Raw genomic sequence first — 18,958 nt, forward strand, 5'->3', positions numbered from 1 at the left:
CACGCGCACACACACACACACACACACACACACACACACACACACACACACACACACACACACACACACACACACCCCTTGCTGTCAGCCACTGGCTGTGCAGGCGTTGAGGTGAAATCCTATAAGTGACAACTTCCTCTGAGCAAAAAGAGAAAAATGGTTCCTTGGCCTTTTTTCTCATTCTCCTCCCGTTACCATCCTTTCTTCCCTGCCTTGTATTCTCCCAGGGGAGGTTTCCTTCTCTTCTTGCCAGCGGTGCATGTCTGTAGGTGTGTGTGTGTGTGTGTGTGTGTGTGTGTGTGTGTGTGTGTGTGTGTGTGTGTGTGTGTGTGTGTGTGTGTGTGTGCGCGCATTCTGTCGTCCTTTGAATTTCCCCTGAGACGACCACTTTCCTACAGTATGCTTTGATAAGACAGCCTGTCCTCCCTGCACCCTGCACTTGCTACACGGTGTGAGTGAGCTCATATGTGTGTGTTTATGGATTGTGCACATGGGGTATTCTTTATCTTTTTTTTCTTTTTTGGGATGACTTTGAGGGTGACTTAGGGGAAGAGATTTTCCTTCGACTGCCTCCTGCTTCTCTTCAGGAGGACAAAACAGTGAGTTTGGCGACAGGCATTTTGAATTACGCAGGAGCCGCAGGAAGCTGAACTCTTCAGCAAACAATACAAGTTTAAGAGGGGGGGGGGAGTGAAATTTTCCTTAATTGTCATAATCAACCACTGTTCTCACATTTACTTCAGCCGTAATTTAGATTCACTGATGAGATATTTTACCATTTAAAGGGAGCAAACGGGCCAAATCTCTCCCCAAGGAAGGTGAAACTAATCAGTTTCAGATCAGATGCTGTGATAATAATGTGGTGTGTGTGTGTGTGTGTGTGTGTGTGTGTGTGTGTGTGTGTGTGTGTGTGTGTGTGTGTGTGTGTGTGTGTGTGTGTGTGTGTGTGTGTGTGTGTGTGTGTGTGTGTGTGTGTGTGTGTGTGTGTGTGTGCGCGTGCGTGCGTGCGTGCGTGCGTGCGTGTGCGCATGCGTGCATCAATAAAAGTGAGGCTGTGATACTTGACTCCATCATTCAAGCAATGATGTGTTTTTGTGTGTATATGAACCAGTTTCTGAATCACCCGTGTTGTATCGTCTCTGTGACAGAAGGAAGGACAAGTCCTTGACTGTGCATCCGTTTGTGCTGTGCGGCCATTGCAGGCATCGTAGGGTTTGTGTCCTTGTGCCGTCCCCCCCTCTGGGTCACCATTGTGCCAAGTCTTCCTTTCTTTATCTCGTGCAACAACACGGACAAATACAAACACAGAGAGACGCACGCTTCCTGAATCCTACAAAGTTTGTCAACATTCATAGTCTGGGTTTATTTATTTGTGTTATGCTTTTTATTCAAGATTTCAAGGGTTTCAGAGGGCATTGTAACGGACAAGTTATCTTCACATTGTGTTGTTTTGAAGTTTTTGAGAATTTGGTGAATTGAACTGGCTGTCTGGCAGGAGAAGTGTTCAAGTCAGTTTAACCAGTTAAGAATTACTGTCATGTTTTTTTGTATTTTTTTTTACATTTCAACAGGTTTTGTCATTTTGTTGATTGCCCATGCTGTTTTTATCATTTGCTCAACAGTTCCCCATTGTGATCAATAACATCTCTCCAACCAAGTACGTGGTTACCCTTTTTGCCAACCAGCCCTGAGAACAGTTCTACCTACAAAGGCCCTTGGTTGTTTTTAGCCAAGGTATCAGACTAGCCAAAGCATCACCAGTGCACATAGGAAGCACTGAAATCCAGATAAAATGAGATAGGGGAATACAGAGGAGCAGATAAAGAGACAGTGAAACAAACAAGTGATTAAGAAAATGGGGATGAACAGAGTCAGCGAAGCTGTAAACAAGACCTCATCTCAGGTGACCCGGACTGAAAATGGAATTGTTTAATTGATGGATAAATAGATAAACAGGGAGAAGACAATCTCCTTTAATCAGCTCTGAGACTCCAGAAGTGCCAAACAGGTTGCGCACTAGAGCGAGTCCAGTCAACCCATCTCACCGGACGCTCGCCGCGCCCCAGAAGTGTATCTCTTCATCTGGGTTTATAGGCTCAGGCCGTCCTCCTCAGGCAAAGAAACATTCACTATCAAAAAGATGTCTGTCGGTCTGCTTTGCGTGTCATCAAGCAGTCAATTACCTTCCTTCACAGGTGAGTCAGGAATAAAAGTCTGGCTTTAGATGTTCTGGCCCTTTGAAGTGTTCATAGTTTTTTCTTTAGGTTTTAAAGTAAACTATGTTTTGTAGCAGGGCCACTTTTTCTCATCCTGTCTCATGTCCCTTTCAGATCCAATCAGATGTTGTGGTGGCAGACACATGCAGTAAAATAGTAATAATAATAAAAAATAAAACAATCTTCCCTGTAAAAGCAGCCTTGTCAAGAGTACAAAGGACTGTGCCCTTTATTATTGGAGCTGGATGGTGGCCTATTGCATCACATACTGTTAGAATATGTCACAACTGAAAACTAAAACTTGTGCTGAATTCATCCTTGAATTAAAAATCATAGATAGGTTAGGTTGGGTTTGATATAGGTTTCCTTGCTGGGTCGTCAGTCTGATTTTTCATCAAAATGTAAAATACGCCCTACTTTCTGCCCAATGGAGTATATTAGTATTTCAGTTTGATCCTATGGATAGTTTTGTGTGTCTTGTGTGTTTGTGTAGAATTCAGTATGTATCGAAGAAGCTTGTGTGTGCATGCTAAACTGAATAATACCACTGATGACCTTGGGGCAGCATTGCGTGGTATAGCTCATGTACGAGCAGATACAGGAACAAAGAAAGACAATATAAACGACTAATCTCTTTGAGGAAAGACTGTGTCAACGTGTGCGTTGATACACGCAAATCTACAGTATTATCTTAACCAAGGCCTGGCTGAGAACCGAGCCAGGAGGATGGAGCGACAGCGACAACCTCAGCAGGCGTCACAGTTTGTCTGTGGCGGATGCGGCAGAGATTGCCACTCGCGCATCGGACTGACCAGCCATTCGCAAATGTGCAGATAGACCTTCATCTGAGCTACACCATCGTCTCTCGAAGATGAACGGATGCCAAGAAGAAGAATGCCAAACAACCACATCAATATAAAAGATGTACATGGGTATGTAGACAGTGACACGCGACAACATTTGAAATACAGGCACCAGTTTATAAAAGCTACATATTGGGTCCAAAAGCAGGTCAGAACATGTAGCGACTGATTAATTGCTGAATACAGTTTATGACCTGTTTGATCAGTTGACCCACAACCCCGCTCAGCGTCTCGTTTGTCCAGTGATCATGGATTGATGAAGCCTTCTGCAAACATGATCTTGACAGCATCACACGTTTGCATCCTTGACGTATATGTTCAATGAATCTTGAGTGAAAACTGCATGGTTTTACAACCTTCCATCTTCTTTCCCGTGTAATCCCTACGGGGCCGCGGCAGCAGTACAGCGAGAACAGAAGCCCAGACATTCCCCTGCAAGTTTCTCCAGGTCTTCTGGGGAATATAATCTTTCCAGTGGGTTCTGAACTGACCTCGGAGCCTCCTCCCTGTCGGACGTGCCTGGTAAACCTCTAATGGGAGGCGACAAGGGGGAATTTATCAGATGTCCAAGCTGCCTCAACCGGCACGACTGATTTTTTTTTTTTTTTTCCTGGATAGCTGAACGCCTCACTCTATCAGTGAGGTCTGTCATCCTGCCACGAAAACTCATCGCAGCGGCTTCAATCCGTGATCTCATTTCTTGGGGCAGTTAATATTCTCCATATTCTCCACCAATACTGAATTCTAAATTATACACAGGAGTTAAAAAGCGACACGTAATGTCTCTTCGTTGATATTTTTTGCTGAAAGCATAATCACACATGCTTCTTAATGAGATTGTGAACATTTGAATATTCTAATCTGCAACTATTTCCTGTTACATGTCCTAACAGCGCAACCTTGGCTGTTAAAGGTTTGGCTCGGCCAGAGAGGTACCGTATCAGTGAGAGAGATAATGGCTGAAGGTCAGCACTGCCTGAGGGAAAATCCACTCAAAAAGTAGTGAGAAAGTGTGAACTCCTGCAAGGGTTTTTTTTTTTGATTGGCTGCGAGCGTTGGAGAACAATGTACCAGTGTATGTAGCCGCGAGTGAGTCCATATAGGCTTATGCACCAGAGGACGGGGTAATATTGTTTTGGAGCCTTGTGGTTGGGAGGGAGCTAACACCTGAATGAACCTGTCACTGCAGACACATTGCTTTTTCAGCTCCAGCGATTACACTGCACCCCAACACACTCAACAATTTTGGGGGTATTTTTTTTCCCCCCCTTTCTTTCTTTTTGTACACACGTGTATGTGTAAGTGGGGTTTTTTTTCGGGAGACGCGAGAGAAGTGTGTAGCTTGTGCATTGCCTGAGTGCATGTGTCTGTGAGCGCGAGGGAAGACAGGAACAGAGAGCCAGCGTGACGGAGCATTGCGCCTCGGTGTGTACACGTCTAAACCTCTGCTGTGATTTGGACTTCCTGTTGGAAAATGTGGAACAGGGCGACTGTTCCCGTGTCCTCCGAGGTTAAACAAGAAGCCATATTGATCGGGACGCACAGAGACACAGGGGCCACGGAGGATCCATGGTGGTGGCAAAATGGTGGTGAAAATCAAAAAGATTCTACGCCATTTTTGTGACCCTGTTTGCTTCTATTACTTCATAATCACTATTACTTCAGAAATATAATACATTTCACTGGAGCCTGGAGTAATGATCACGATTGATCTTAAAGATCATTTTGTATTTTTTTCTAAGCACTTTTATGTTTGGACTCGACGAGTGAGATGTAGGATTAATCAGTGAATTCATTGGATACCTGTGTGCTCTCTTTGTGGCAAACTGGAGGTTACCATCATCTGAATTGTATATAACACTCATTGAAGTGGGTGAAACTGACCCATCATTCTATCTTGATTACCACATTAATCAAATTAAGGTTGGCTAATGTGGATTGACATTCGACGAAAATCCAAGTACACCTTCGACAGCTCGCCAGTCAATCTCTCAGAGGGAGAGAGTGATAGATCATGTTCAAACATGCCGCCAAATTAGAGTCATTAATTAACCGAACAGGCATTTATTTGGTTCTATCAACGGGAAGCCACAGCAGGCACAGTATGAGCATGAAACTTCACACAAAAAGATAATGGTCAGGATCTTCAAGTTAGACAACTAAACTTCACTCTCAAACATTACTAATGGCTACCATGGAGTCACCATGCAAACTAAAGTAAAACTGTACTGACTAAAGCTTATGTCTTATTGTTAATTGAAGCTGCTTTGTTATTGCATCAAGTATCCCTATGCAAAGGCGATATTTTCTCAGCTCGTTCTCATGTATGATCTTACATCTCTGGAATCCTTCTTCATACTTGGCACATGCATTCACTTTCACATAAACAGCCACTTATAAGTTCTAAGATTGTAATATTGATGTGATTTACGTGTAACGTCACAGCACATTAAAGGGTCATCTCCAGTTAACTTTGAGAACTTCAGAGCTTAATATAGCTCCATGTAGCAAACAAAATGTTTCTTTGGAACAGCTCAAATCTTTTCAATTGAGTTTGATATGTGCATATTTCTAAACATAATCAAGCATCCTGGCTTGAATTACAGAAAAGGACACACATTCTGCTGCCACATTCAAGCCCACCCTATTCTCCCGTTGAGGATGATTAAATATTGGCATTGCATTGAGTAAACATCCTCTGTCCCACTTTGGAAATTCACACAGAAAGCCTGACGCTCATACTTAATACCGAGCACAACTTCAGCCCTTGACAAATTCTTGTTGAAACCATTGTTTGTAACTGTGAGCGTTTACATGAGTTGGGAGTGTGTTTGTCTAGTACCATGTGCCCTTGACTTAGAATAGCAATGTGCCTTTTAAGCATCACAGCTTATTTCAGGAATATGACACCCATGGGTTCACAGATGTGCAGAAGTACTTTTGCTTTTTAATTAGCAAGGCCAGCAGTTGGTCAAAGTTTTTTTTTTTTTTTTTTTTTTTTTGCACCTCTCTGTGAAAGAAAAAGATGGATGAAAGAAAACCAGAGAAGGTCAAGGGGAGCTGACACCCATCAGTTTTTTCTCCTTAATCTATCCGTGCAACACATCACTCACCCCATCTCCCTAGACGTACACACACAGATATCACAGACCCTAAGCAATTGGCTTTGTCAAGGCCTTTAACCCCGATTTATCCCCGTGCGTGCACACTCCGATTTGACAGAGCTATATAATGGTGATTCGAGAATCAATTTACAGCTGCTTACGTTCTTTCTTTCTCATTTAACTCCCACTTGCTGCTGCTTTTGGGTATTGGGTGTGTGTGTGTGTGTGTGTGTGTGTGTGTGTGTGTGTGTGTGTGTGTGTGTGTGTGTGTGTGTGTGTGTGTGTGTGTGTGTGTGTGTGTGTGTGTGTGTGTGTGTGTGTGTGTGTGTGTGTGTGTGTGTGTGTGTGTGTGTGTGTGTGTGTGTGTGAGATGTTGTAACCAGGACAGAAAACAAATACATTTTAAAAGATGGAGCCAGATATGCCACCACAGAGAGATTTTTCACTTCCAAAGCTGTATCTAAATTACCTTTCTCGATGTTGTGAAGCAGTCGACTGTGTGTTTGAATGTTTATCTCCACAATGCCACCCAGGAGACCTTTTGTGTTGCGCCTACTATGAACTGTAAGAGGATATAATTCACTGCTATCTTGACCGCAGCAAATGTGCTGTCACATTTCAGATACCATTTTTATTTAAGGCTTGCCGTGTTCCTTTTGCTCTATCTTCAGCAGCTCGATCTAGCAGGAAGCGCAACATTCGTTTCACTTCCTGGACATTTGATTCTGTCCCACTCGTGCATTCATTAACTCAGCCAAAATTTTCACTTTTCCCGGCACAGCACGAACTTTAGCCTTGACGTAGTCGGCTTCAAGTCTGGGAGGAAGAGACTCAAAGAATTTGTGTGGTGACAAATGATAGAACTGGGTGTAATTCACAGTAGCAGCAGATAGAATCGGGATGTCTGACAGGCAGAGAGGCAAAGCAGGTAATGACAGTCTGCGGAGTTGTAAGGGTGTGATGTGCAGCGGGAATCCAAGTTGTCAAAATGACAGACATATTTCTGTACATACGAAAAAGGACATGAAGAGAGTTGGAAATGAAGAGATTTATTTCAGGTTGCCATAGTTTTCAAGCTCGCGGGAAGTTTAAGCTGCATCAATGACACAGGCAAAGGCTGACGCGTGACACGAATTGAATACAGGAGTTCATTCAGGGTTAAGTTTTAAAACTAACAATTTTCTCATTGGTCCGCCAAGACACTTTGAAAAGTATCCTTTGAATGTATAGTCTTACCTTGAGTAGGAGTCTTAAATATGTTAATACTGTGGGTGACACCTGCAGAACTGAGAATATTCTGCATAATGAGATTCTAATGACTATAACACCTCTTCTATATGAGACACGTCCTGAAATTATATTTCTAAGTGCGTTTAGCATTTCAAAGTCAAAGACTGTTTGCAACAGGGCCTTCTGAACCTACATTGTTAATGACAGTGACTGGGAATAAATACACGGTTGGTCATTGTTGTCATTTGCATTGGATAAAGCACAAAAGCAAACCAATAGCTCTCAAGGCTCATTTATCCTCTATCTACGCTAAACAGATACCCTTCCAACAGTTCTTGCTTTTACACTTCCATACATCCAATGTGTTGGAAAGTTAGCATTTAACGTTAACGTTTTGCATTAGATCCACCAGAGGGCCCTGCTCTGACTCAACAAAGTACCCCCCAAAATTACGTCATTTTAGCCAAATATACCTACAATGACAGGAGGTACTGCTAATGTCTGTGATCTGTAAAGTTAATTAATCGCTTCACATGCCACACAGTTTTTAATCACAACACTGCCCCCACTTGGTTACAGGCAGTAGTGCCCCGTTGGTCCGTATCCATAAGGTTCAAGGACATAAACAAAATATGAATGAATTCATGAATATCTGTAAACGTATCTAATGCCAAGCATAAATCAACCCTTAGTCTTAAAATTGTAGTCTACTGTGCCAGTTTTACTCCTTAGATTGCAATAGTAGACAGTCATTTTAAACTCTCACCGTTGTATAAGACATAAACAGCAGTTTACTTGATGAAAACCTTGTGGTCAAAGCATTTGGACATACTCCATTCTTACTGCTTAGCTTGTGTCACAATTATAATAACCACCAGAGGGAGCAAAAAACATATACGCGCTGCTCATTTTGAAACAGGCTGTTTATTATGCCTGCTGTTGCTGATGATAATGATAATGACAGTGGATGTACTATTTTTTTTTCTTGGTAGTTTCAGTTATAATGTTATTTTCAGGTGGAGTGTCTTGACACAAGGGCAAACACAAAGGACTACCTCAAAGTAATAATCTGACACTTTGAGAAATACAGTTATTCACTTACTTGATGAGAGTTATATGAGTCGATCAATACCACTTGAAATTCTGCCCATTAAATCCGGAGACAAAGCGAACAGTTAATTGGCTTAACTGAACACCAACTGAGCTCAGAAAAAAAAAGAGTGAAGAATTTTGCTTGGCTCAGTCCACTGATATAATGGATCACCTCCTGGCTTTTCTACAGCCCGCTATTTTCTAAATCTGCAGAATTTCTTCCTTATTTGCTCAAACCCAACAAGAAGGTTTTTATGGAATTTCCACTGCCTGTAACCTTTCAGTGATGACACGTTTCCTTCTATTTCAGGCCAATAAAACAGTCTCTGATATAAGTATCCATTGCTCACTTGTTATAGAACATGTTTCAATTTACTGGCAGGATTTGTAAGAAAAGCTATATTTTGGAATGAATGACATAGATACTGTGATTGGACAGAAAACCTGCAGTAATTAGCTTAAAACCCCTCAATCTCCCCTCGTTGCCTTCATTGGGGTCATTAGGGAGTCAACATACAGAATTACTCACTGTATCAGTCAAAATTAGCTAGTTAACTAGCTAACTTGCACTCTTCAGGGTGCAGGAGGTTATAAATCGTGCATTATATTAATGAAGGGTCGTTGATGTTGCATGTGTTTACATCACAAAGGCTCCAGGTACTTTTTACCCGAAGTGTTCCAGATCCAGTTAAATCAGAGTGAAATGCTACACATTGGTTGATTTCTAGTAATATTTTTCCAACAAAGGTGTTTAAAAATAATATTCAAACACATGCATGTGACAGGTGAAGACTGGTGCAGAATGCATGATCACCATAAAAGATGTATGGCTAGATGATACACACAAAATGTAACATTCTTGAATGATGTCAGCTACAAACATTCTGTCTGGTTCAAGAATTTTAATTCACTTTATCTTGTTTGCATAGACAGAACATGCAAACATACTCAACCTCCATCTCTCTCCGCAGGCTGGACAGTCCATCGTACGAGGTGATGCAGTTGGACTTCGAGGTGGACAACGTGATTAATCTGGTGCCCACCCAGACTCTGCACTGGACCGTGGAATACCCGGCTGGCTCGCAGGCGGCTTTTCAGCAGATGGAGAAAGTCTCGCACCTCTACATCAGCAACGCCGACATACAGGGCATCGTGGCACTGGCCGAGGTAAGGGACGACCACACAGAGGAACACGTACAGATATCTGAGTACACACATTGACAGAACCGCCAGCTCCTACCTATTTAGCTGGAAAAGAAGTCTCAAGTCTTGCTGACTCCCCTCCACAAACTCCCATCCCTTCTCACTCCAGGGTGATCAGAGCTGGAAAGGTCGTCTTGTTTACCCCCTCCTGTTGCGACAGGCCTCCCGGACACACACACACAGCAGGTTTCAACCTCGCAGGTTTCGAAATGACAAACAGAATTGCAAATATGGACGCACAACTGTGAGGGCCTGAAGGTTGGAACAGATGTTACAATTTCCAAACCCTCGCCCAGAGTACTTATTGTAATACTGCTTTCACTGAATGCATCAAAACCAAGAGACCTTTATGAGTATAAAAACATACCTGCATTATCATTTGAAATATTGGATTTTCAATTGCATTCTTCCAATCAGGCCAGGTTATCTGGTTAAATCTTGTGGCATTGAAATCAAACCCTTACTTCATTTATTGATAGCCCGAAAACCAGACCGACAAAACAAGACATAACTCATCGAGGTGATCGTTCCCAAGAATCTTCAGCTGAAACCCGAGGAGGAAGATGCATTTCAAAATGCTCTGAGTTCCATTACCACTGAAGGAGCTCTAATCTGGCTTGATAGCCCTCCTTCAAACAGCAAAGCCCCAGTGACAAAACCCAATTTTGTTCTGGGTTTCTTCTCTTCCACATTTCTCACAGTGGGGTTAAAAAAGAGAGAGATAGAAAGAGAGAAAAAAAAGCAACCTTCAAAACATCATTCCAAAATACCATTCCTCCTGGAAATTCATTGGCAGGGGAAAGTGTGAATGAAAAACTGGAATGAGCTACGACGCTTGCAACCCGGTGTTAAAATTGTTTTTCTTTTTTCAGTTGAAAGTCACACAGTTGGATCTGAAAAGCACATTAAGACCATTAATATACCCGTGTTGAACATGTGTTAGCATATTCACAAGACAAGAGAGCCGAGAAGCCAAGAAACATGAGTTGCTGGGCCTCAGCGGGCGTGTGCATACATTCACTCAACTGAAACATTTAACATTTCACAGGCGATTTTACCTGAAACATTTTACTTCAAACTCAAGATGATTAAAGAAAAAAAAAAAATACACAGGAAAGACAATCAACACATGAAAACACACATTAAGTCAATAATAATAATAATAATAATAGTAGTAATAATAATAATAATAATAGAACATGTTTCTTGTACATGTCTTTGCTTTAAAACTCAGTTTTTCTTTCCCTCCCACAGTCTCTTTTATACTCCAAGCCGGAGGTAAAAGCATCAAAATAGCTGCTATTACAAACCATTTGTGCTTCCTAATTTGTTTACCGGGACTGCTGACCAAGGCACTGATTGCTTGTTGGTTGTTTAAGGTGTCTGTCACTGAGAGGGGTCTCCGCGCCGGGTCACCAAGATGAAAGCTTCCTCGGGTTCTTCACCGGAAGGAACCCTAAAGGAACAAAATTATGAGCGAGTGACGAATCTTCAAAGAGAGCCCGATGTAAAAAGCTTTCACGCCATGTCCCAGCCACCGCTTCAAACAATCGGGCGTCTGAGGATTGCGGCGAGAGCGGAATATTACAAACACAAGCATGCCGCAAAATGCAGGGATCTTTATTACACCTGTTTAAATAGGCCTGAAAGCTAAGCATCAGATGTAATTGCGGTGGGAGTGCTCTGTGCTGGCTTTGAAACATTATTTTCTGTCTCATCTGTTTGGGTGATTCGAGTCCACCTCGCCCATCATCTACCACTTCCCGAATCAGAAGTCAGCTCATCAGCATCATCTGTGTCCGTGGTACAGCGTACCGCATTTTTTTTACAAGGTAACAATGAAAACCACAACACTGCCTGTCATTACGGAGCCCTGTCAGACATTTTCCTCCTAATTCCACATATCCATTAAGGTTCTGGTCTCTTGGCCGAGTTGGAAAGAAAGAGGTCCTCTTCAGGAAACGAGGGATTATTAGGAGTAATTTGTCTCCTGTGGGCGCTGAAAAATTTGTTTCATCTTTTAGAGCAGAGAGGTCAGGGTGGCAGCAAGAGTTGTTCGGAAGGGAGAGGAAAGGGGGCACGGAAAGAAGTGGAGATCGACCGATGGAAAGTAGCAGATGGAATTGGGATTTAATTTCACGCCGCCAGCATCAGTCTCGTCGCTAACCCCTCGGTGTCATTGATTTCTGCGAGCAGTTAAACAAGAACTTTCAAGAAAGGAATGCGAAGTGATATCAGCTTTGTAATTTACTTGTTTTTACACCTGCCAGCAGGAAAAAACCAAATAAACAAACAAAAAAAAAACCAGTCCAGGTCCAGTGGCGTGTCAGTCCTGCCACCTCCCACCAAAACAAACCGTCTATCACCTGATTCACAGAGGATTTTCTGAAAAAAAGGATAGAGGTGGGGAGTTTGAATTCCTCGCCTATGGAGAACAGTGGGGTGGAGCAGGAGAAGTGGAAGGACCTCGCAGAAAGGCTCCGCTCTGAAAAGCAGACTTCCACTCACCCCACCTCCAACTGCCCACCCACTGAGGCGAACAGAATCGGGTCTGTTCCTGCTTTTCGAACACGGTGGCACAGTCGGACACTTCACTTTCATTTGGCACAGGCAGCCTCCCCAAATGGGATTGTGAATCATTTTTCTTTTGAAAGAGGATGTATGGACAGTTAACTTGAAGCGGTTTGACTCCTTTTAAGCTTTCGCTATAAATAGCTCAAGTGCACAGTGTTCATATTTCCCAGAGGCAGTTAAGCCACCACCGATTTCCTCCTGAAATAAACAGTTCACTAGTGGTTTTTTAAATGCGATTGTTTTGCCTCACTCTTGCTATCAGGGAAACGAGTGAAATTGATTGTCGGACAGCATTTTTTCAAGGACTTTGAACACAAACAGCATAAACTAAAATAGTGCTGAGGCAGTCCGTTATATTAACTTTTAAAGGCAGAAAATATTACAAAGTCGTTTTGAGAATGTTTGAAAAACTAAATAAAACAATATTTCAATATAAAATATTTCCTCGGCTACAACAGCACCACCACCAAACAGTCTGAATGTCTAAGTTGGAGCAGCAGTGGCATCATGACGGTGTGTGTTCTGTAGCAATACACTCAAGAATCCTTCCATAGTTCATTTTAGGGTTTTAGGTGATTTATAATGGCGTGATACAGCTAATGAGAAAAACATGAATGTGGCGGGCGGAGAAAGAGTCTGGGGGTAGAAAACGGCCAGCAAAAAAAGAAAACCTGGATAAAAATAGAGGTCAAAAATAGGCCTGCGATTCTTCCCTTCCTGTGCTCTTAGAGGTATTTTAGCCAGTGATAAATTGGATCAGTAATAATGCTGTTTTATGTTCCCTCGAAGTGTCATTACACACCTCAGCCTGGAATTAGGCTGTTTCATTCCCAGTGAGACAGGGGAGAGAAATAGATTGAAAGTAACAAAGTAACTAGTGTACCACTGCATCAGCACCCACAGAAGAAAATTGTTTTGCCTAATTTTGGCCTGTTGTGTCAGTAATTTCTTGTCAACCTGCATTGTCATTGTCAGAGTCGTAGCAAAGAGGTAAAGCAAAGATCCACTCTCACGTCTCCCAATCTTTCCCTTGCCTCCCCTGCTTCACACTTGTTTTTCAGACTCTCTTCCTTTCCTTTTCCCTTTCTAATTAGCTTGTTCCCCTCCCTCCTTCATCTTTTTTACCCCCACCCTTCATTCAGCCTCTCCGTCTCCCCCCGTCTCGTCTCCATCCCTATCCGCTTTCCTTATTTCTCCATAGAGTTTCACCTCTCTCCCAGGCTTTGCTATGTAATTAATTCTTAATTAGAACACTTGTTTATCTTTGTTGCTAAAGACGTGTGTGTGTGTGTGTGTGTGTGTGTGTGCGTGTGCGTGTGCGTGTGCGTGTGCGTGCGTGCGTGCGCGCGAGTGCAGGCCTCTTAGCAGAGCAGTTATGCTAAGTGGCTTCTTAATTTGCCTCCTCTGATTGGCTCCCTGTAAAAGGAAGTTAGTAAGTAGCAAGTAGAAACTGAAAAGTCAATAATGGGTTGATGAAAATAGACTTGCATACATACACACACGTACACAAAGAAACGCACTTTTCAAACTATTATAAATTTAGCATTTTCACGGTCTGCATGTTTATTAGAGCCACCTTTTTTCCCTCAATTCTTTTCCCCTTTTTGAATTCTAATGCCTCGGTGTATTGTTTTTACAGCTCTGCTATTGTTTGGTCTAAATAAATTTACAGCATTATTCAGTTCGACAGGGTGGGATCAGCCAAACGCACGTACAGAGTCTTCCAAATACCTGTTTCAGCTTCTGCTCTAACAAGTATTATTTTGTGACTTTCTTCTGGCAAGGATTTATGAGAGTCTTGTAATGATCCCAGGGATAAGAAAGAAAAAAAAGCCCTGCATAGCCCAATGATTGCTTTATCCCGATGTTTAAAAGAATATTAGTCCAATTTGCTTTTCTCTTAGAAATAGTTCTACTCTTCAGCTGCTGGTGTTATGTTGAGTTATGCTCAATAACAACATGGTGGTGCTTGGTGTGATTTGCAGACACCAGACTGAACCAGACCAACATAAGTTGTTCACTATGCATATTATCTATTCTTTGTTTGGCTTCTTTTGGCAAATTTTCATCTTCGCTCAAGACAATCAGAAGACTGAAAACACATGGCGCTTTACATTGAAAAGAAAAAAAACCCCCACAATGAATCTTTCACCATGTTCCCATAAACACACCAAAGACACTCTAAATACACACAATCATCAATGACATAAAACTGAATTGTGATACATCATTCGTATTAATTCCAAAAAAAAATAGATTAGCCATCCATCCATCCATCTATCCATCCATCTTCTATACCACTTTATCCCATTCAGGGTCAGTAGGCACTGAAGATAATCCCAGTTCACTGTCGGTGAGAGCTCGACACACCCTGGACAGGTCTCCAGTCCATCACGGGACAAACACAGAGAGACAAAACAAACACACACACACACACACACACACACACACACACACACACACACACACACACACACACACACACACACACACACACACACACACACACACACACACACACACACACACACACACACACACACACACACACACACACACATTCACACCTAGAGGCTATTTAGGGTAACCAATTAACCTCATCTATATGTGTTTATGCCTGTGGAAGGAAACGAAAGTATCCAGTGGAGAGAGCTAACCAACATGAAGTCACTTATTGTCACTTATCTTTGCATAACTTTGTGGAAGACTAAAAAAGATATCCGCCCCATACGCCCACACAAACTTTCTTCAGTTACACAATTTTCCTTTTTTACCTGTTTTCAAACCCCCGATTAATCAACACATGTGACACGTTCCGTGTAATTCTGCAAATGTATTTGGGTCACCGAGAACTTGCGTGAAGGTTCATTTCCATACCAAGCGACTGTGCTTTGCTCCAATCAGTCAACAAGAGTGTAAGAAAGGGAGCGAATGTGCGCATCCGAGTGTGCATGGGGGGTTGTTTAAAGCCAGAAAAATACATTTGGAAGCAAGTTAGGAAATGACAGAAGCTGTGAGGCTAGAGGAGAGCTCTAGCCATACTTTCTAACGCAATGCGAAGAGTTGGTCGACGCATGCAAAGTCAGTGAAACAAGCTTTTGTGCATCTGCCCAAGGCGGTGTCTTTTTAGAGGCATTTTTATGTTACACAAGACATTTGCTTGATAGAATGCAAAATGTTAGTCAGCTCCAAGCTCCATCCCACGTTATCATCGGTCGCTTAACACTGATCTTTAATTATTTGTGGCTACAACGATGTTTCAACAAAACATTGACAAGATTTGGGTATTCCGTGTTCGTTTTTTTCAGGCGTTGTACGACATGCCTTTTTATCAGACGGTGTTACTGAGGCGTGGCCGACCTGTCACTTTCGGAAGATCAATCACGCCCCTGCTGTCAGTCCGCTCTGTCATTCCTCTTTATTGTCCTTGGGCCTCGCTTCCTTATTTCAGTAAAATAGGCTGATAAAGGACACGTCATACAACACCACCAGGTGATTTTTCCGATGAAGTATGCTGCCGAAACACGTCAGAGGCATGTTTAAAAAGCTACTTGCCTGAAAAAACAAAAACAAAATATATGTGAACAAATTAAAGGTGTGATGAACTTAATTGAAAACTTGACAAGGACTGCTAGTCTGTCTTCTCATAGGTTTTCATAAAAGACACCAGTGAAATACTACTGCCAAAATTACAATCATGATTGTCTAAGGCTCAATGCACTTATGTATTTTGAATAAACAAATAGTGCTTCAAACCTTCCCTCAAAGACAACCATGATTCACAGTTGTTTGTACACAGTTGTTTGTACACATTGTATTTTTCTTCACATAATGAACTCACACTCATCTCTTGTTTGATCTCCATCCCCAAACCACCCTCTCTGGTTAAGAGCTTATGAGCTTCAAAGGAGGTTTCTAGGCAAAGAAAAGGATGATTTAAGATCACACAGTGTAAACAGGTAAAACAAATACTTACTCTCAGTGCAGTTTTCATCAATTTAAGCACTCGCTTTCTTGAGAATTTTGTATTTTTATGCCTCATCACGGCTGACAGGTGATGAACAATAATATGTTCTTCTCACCGTGTACATAAGTCTCTTGGTGTGGCTGTGGCTCAGCTGGTCAAGTAGGTTTCCTTGTAATCTCAAAGTTGGTTCTGCTGAAGCGTCCTTGGGCGAGACACTAAACACAAAATTGCTTCTATCATTGGGCAAAGTCCTTCCATGCCTGCCATCGCCACTGGTGTGTGAGTGTGTCAATGACTGTGAAGTCAATTTACCAATAGGCGATCTAATATTTTTATAAGACGTTCTTAGAGTATTAAATTTTGATTATTTTTTTTTGTTTGTTTGTTTGTTTGCATTTGGTTGCTAAAGGGCAAATGTAAAAATGTTAATAATAATAGAATACCTTGTACTAAACTTTATAAAAGTGTTAACCCTGATTGAGTTGATCATTCTGAGATTTCATCCACACCAGTGGCACATCAGGGGCATTATGTATCCGGTAATATCGCCTTACATCTCACTTTGAGGGAGTTCAAGCTTCCTTTTGTGACAGCAGGATACCCTCAACCCCGGTGCAAACACACAGAGAGACCGTGAAACATACTCATTTAGAAATTACAAACACTGATCAGCTTTGGACACATGTTGAGGACAGTGTCAACCGCACTTTCCCAAGAACACCAAACATGTACAGCCAGACACAATGTTGAGAAAACCTATGCAGAATCATATCCATTTTTCTCTTTATTGTATTCTTTATACTTTTCTACAACAGTGTTCTCAAATAGAAATCGAAGTGTACAGGAAATGAGACACTCAGGATATCACACAGAAATTTGGTAATAACTTCCTTTTCGCTAAAAACACTCACTACTTTTTAAGGCTTTTCTCTCGCTGCCAACAATAGATACATGTCATTTGTATTTTATGCATAGTCAACTTCAGCTTTACCGGCTAATAAACATGTAGAACTATAAGGCCGTCTTGCAGTTTTTCTTTTGAAAGTGCTATGTACCAAAAGCTTTGATGCAGTTTTTGTAAATGGATCAATATTATCACTAATATAGACAGTGATTTCATCTTTAGATGAGGAGAAAATTAGAAACCTCTGGTGAAACCCGCTGAAATAAAAACGTTTTTCACATGAAAATGAGACGAATCTTCCCGCTCGGGGAGATGATTTATGAAAGAGGAACCGTGGGGAGACGAAAACCTCCAGGTTCCTCAAGAAGATTGGTTGATTTGACTGAGTTAAGAAGTTGAACAACAACCTCCTTCATGCTCAGTTTCATATAAACCCGCCTGGGAGCTGCTAAGTCCAATGCCGGCATCCTCATGGGCCGCCGAAGCAGCTGTACCAAAGCAATGTGGGAGGCTGTGCTCAAGAAAGCTTCAGCTGGAGGAGAGGTGAGAGGCCTACAACATTTAGCTCAAAAGATACCTAAGAAATGATAAAACTAGGAATTACTAAGATATCCTCCATCTGAGGCAAGACAAAGGCAGATGTGAGGAAATATCTTATTAACTTGGCAATTATCTGAAAGTTTCCTCGTTAGCGAGTGAGAAAGAGAGAGAACACAAGTCAAATGAATGGGTGGGAAAGTGGGTAATAGCAGGAGGAAGAGTAGTTAAATTGATAGACGGTGGCAGGAAAGAGAGCAGACAGAAAAAGGAGGGTGGCTTTTGACTAATTGATAGAAGTAAAAAAAAGAGGTGAGAGAAGGATGGAGAGAGAGAGAGAAAGAGCTATAGGGGGAAAAAACACAACGGGGACGGCTAAATGATTAGAGCGGTTACAGAACGGTGGAGGAGGGATGGAGGAGAGGAGATGAGCCTGGCAGAGGTGGAGAGCTCCGTGTGATCGTCCCCTGGAAGTCCGGCGTGTCTCCGAGGAAAAGAGGTGACTGAGAGATGGAGGGAAAGAGAGACGGAGGGAGAGGAGACGAGAGCAGGGCAGTTCTAATGCAATTAGGGGTCTGGAAATTGAAAGTACAATTTTCCCTGGGATCTTAGCCAGAGTGTGTGTGTGTGTGTGTGTGTGTGTGTGATGGGGGGGAGTTGGATGGACCGTTGAGCTTTCATACCCACCAAATGTCTTCATTCCCCCTCCCTCCTCTTCTCTCTCCTTGTCTCTCAATTTAACTCCTTGAAATTCCGCCCTCATTTGGCAGTCTCCTCCCACCATTTCAATTCATTTCTTTCTCTCACTCCCTCTCTGTGTCTCGCTCTCTCGCTCTCTCTACACCATCTATCTCGTTCTCCGGCCATTCTTCCCATTCCCCTCATCTCTCTGCTTTATTCATTCCATTAACTTTAGAAGAAGAAAGAAAAATGTCAGCTGCTTTTCACATTTGGATTTTTATATTCTGGACATTTCGCCGACACACATTTTCATTAGGACTTGGCCTTTGTTCTAGAGTGGAATTTTATTTTTTTATTTTTTACTTTTTGGATCTTAAACGATCACATAGTGATAAAATACCCCTCAAAAATCCAAGCATCGGATTAGAGTACCAACAGTGTATTGAAATTGTTCTGTAAGTTAGTATTTTGTCGTCTAGATGTATAATTAGTGAGATGCTTTTTGGAATCTGCACGATGTTTGCTAACAAACACTGCATCTGCAATATTGACTTAACTTAAAATGTTGTGCAAGTTACTCGCAATAT

At 42.1% G+C, this 18,958-nt stretch overlaps 1 protein-coding gene across 1 annotated transcript in view; it reads left to right on the forward strand.

Annotated features, from left to right (window-relative positions):
* Window positions 1–18,958, forward strand: part of LOC308131920 (transmembrane protein 132B) — a gene marked incomplete at both ends in the record, with an annotated part of 302,585 nt that overhangs the window by 214,731 nt on the left and 68,896 nt on the right. Inside the window, one exon of the mRNA XM_080498813.1 lies at window positions 9,477–9,672. Within this exon, the coding sequence (XP_080354939.1) occupies window positions 9,477–9,672 (196 nt within the window). The remainder of the gene's footprint in view (window positions 1–9,476; window positions 9,673–18,958) is intronic.

The sequence above is a fragment of the Blennius ocellaris genome (assembly GCF_963422515.1).
Source record: "Blennius ocellaris genome assembly, chromosome: 7".
Lineage (NCBI taxonomy): Eukaryota > Metazoa > Chordata > Actinopteri > Blenniiformes > Blenniidae > Blennius > Blennius ocellaris.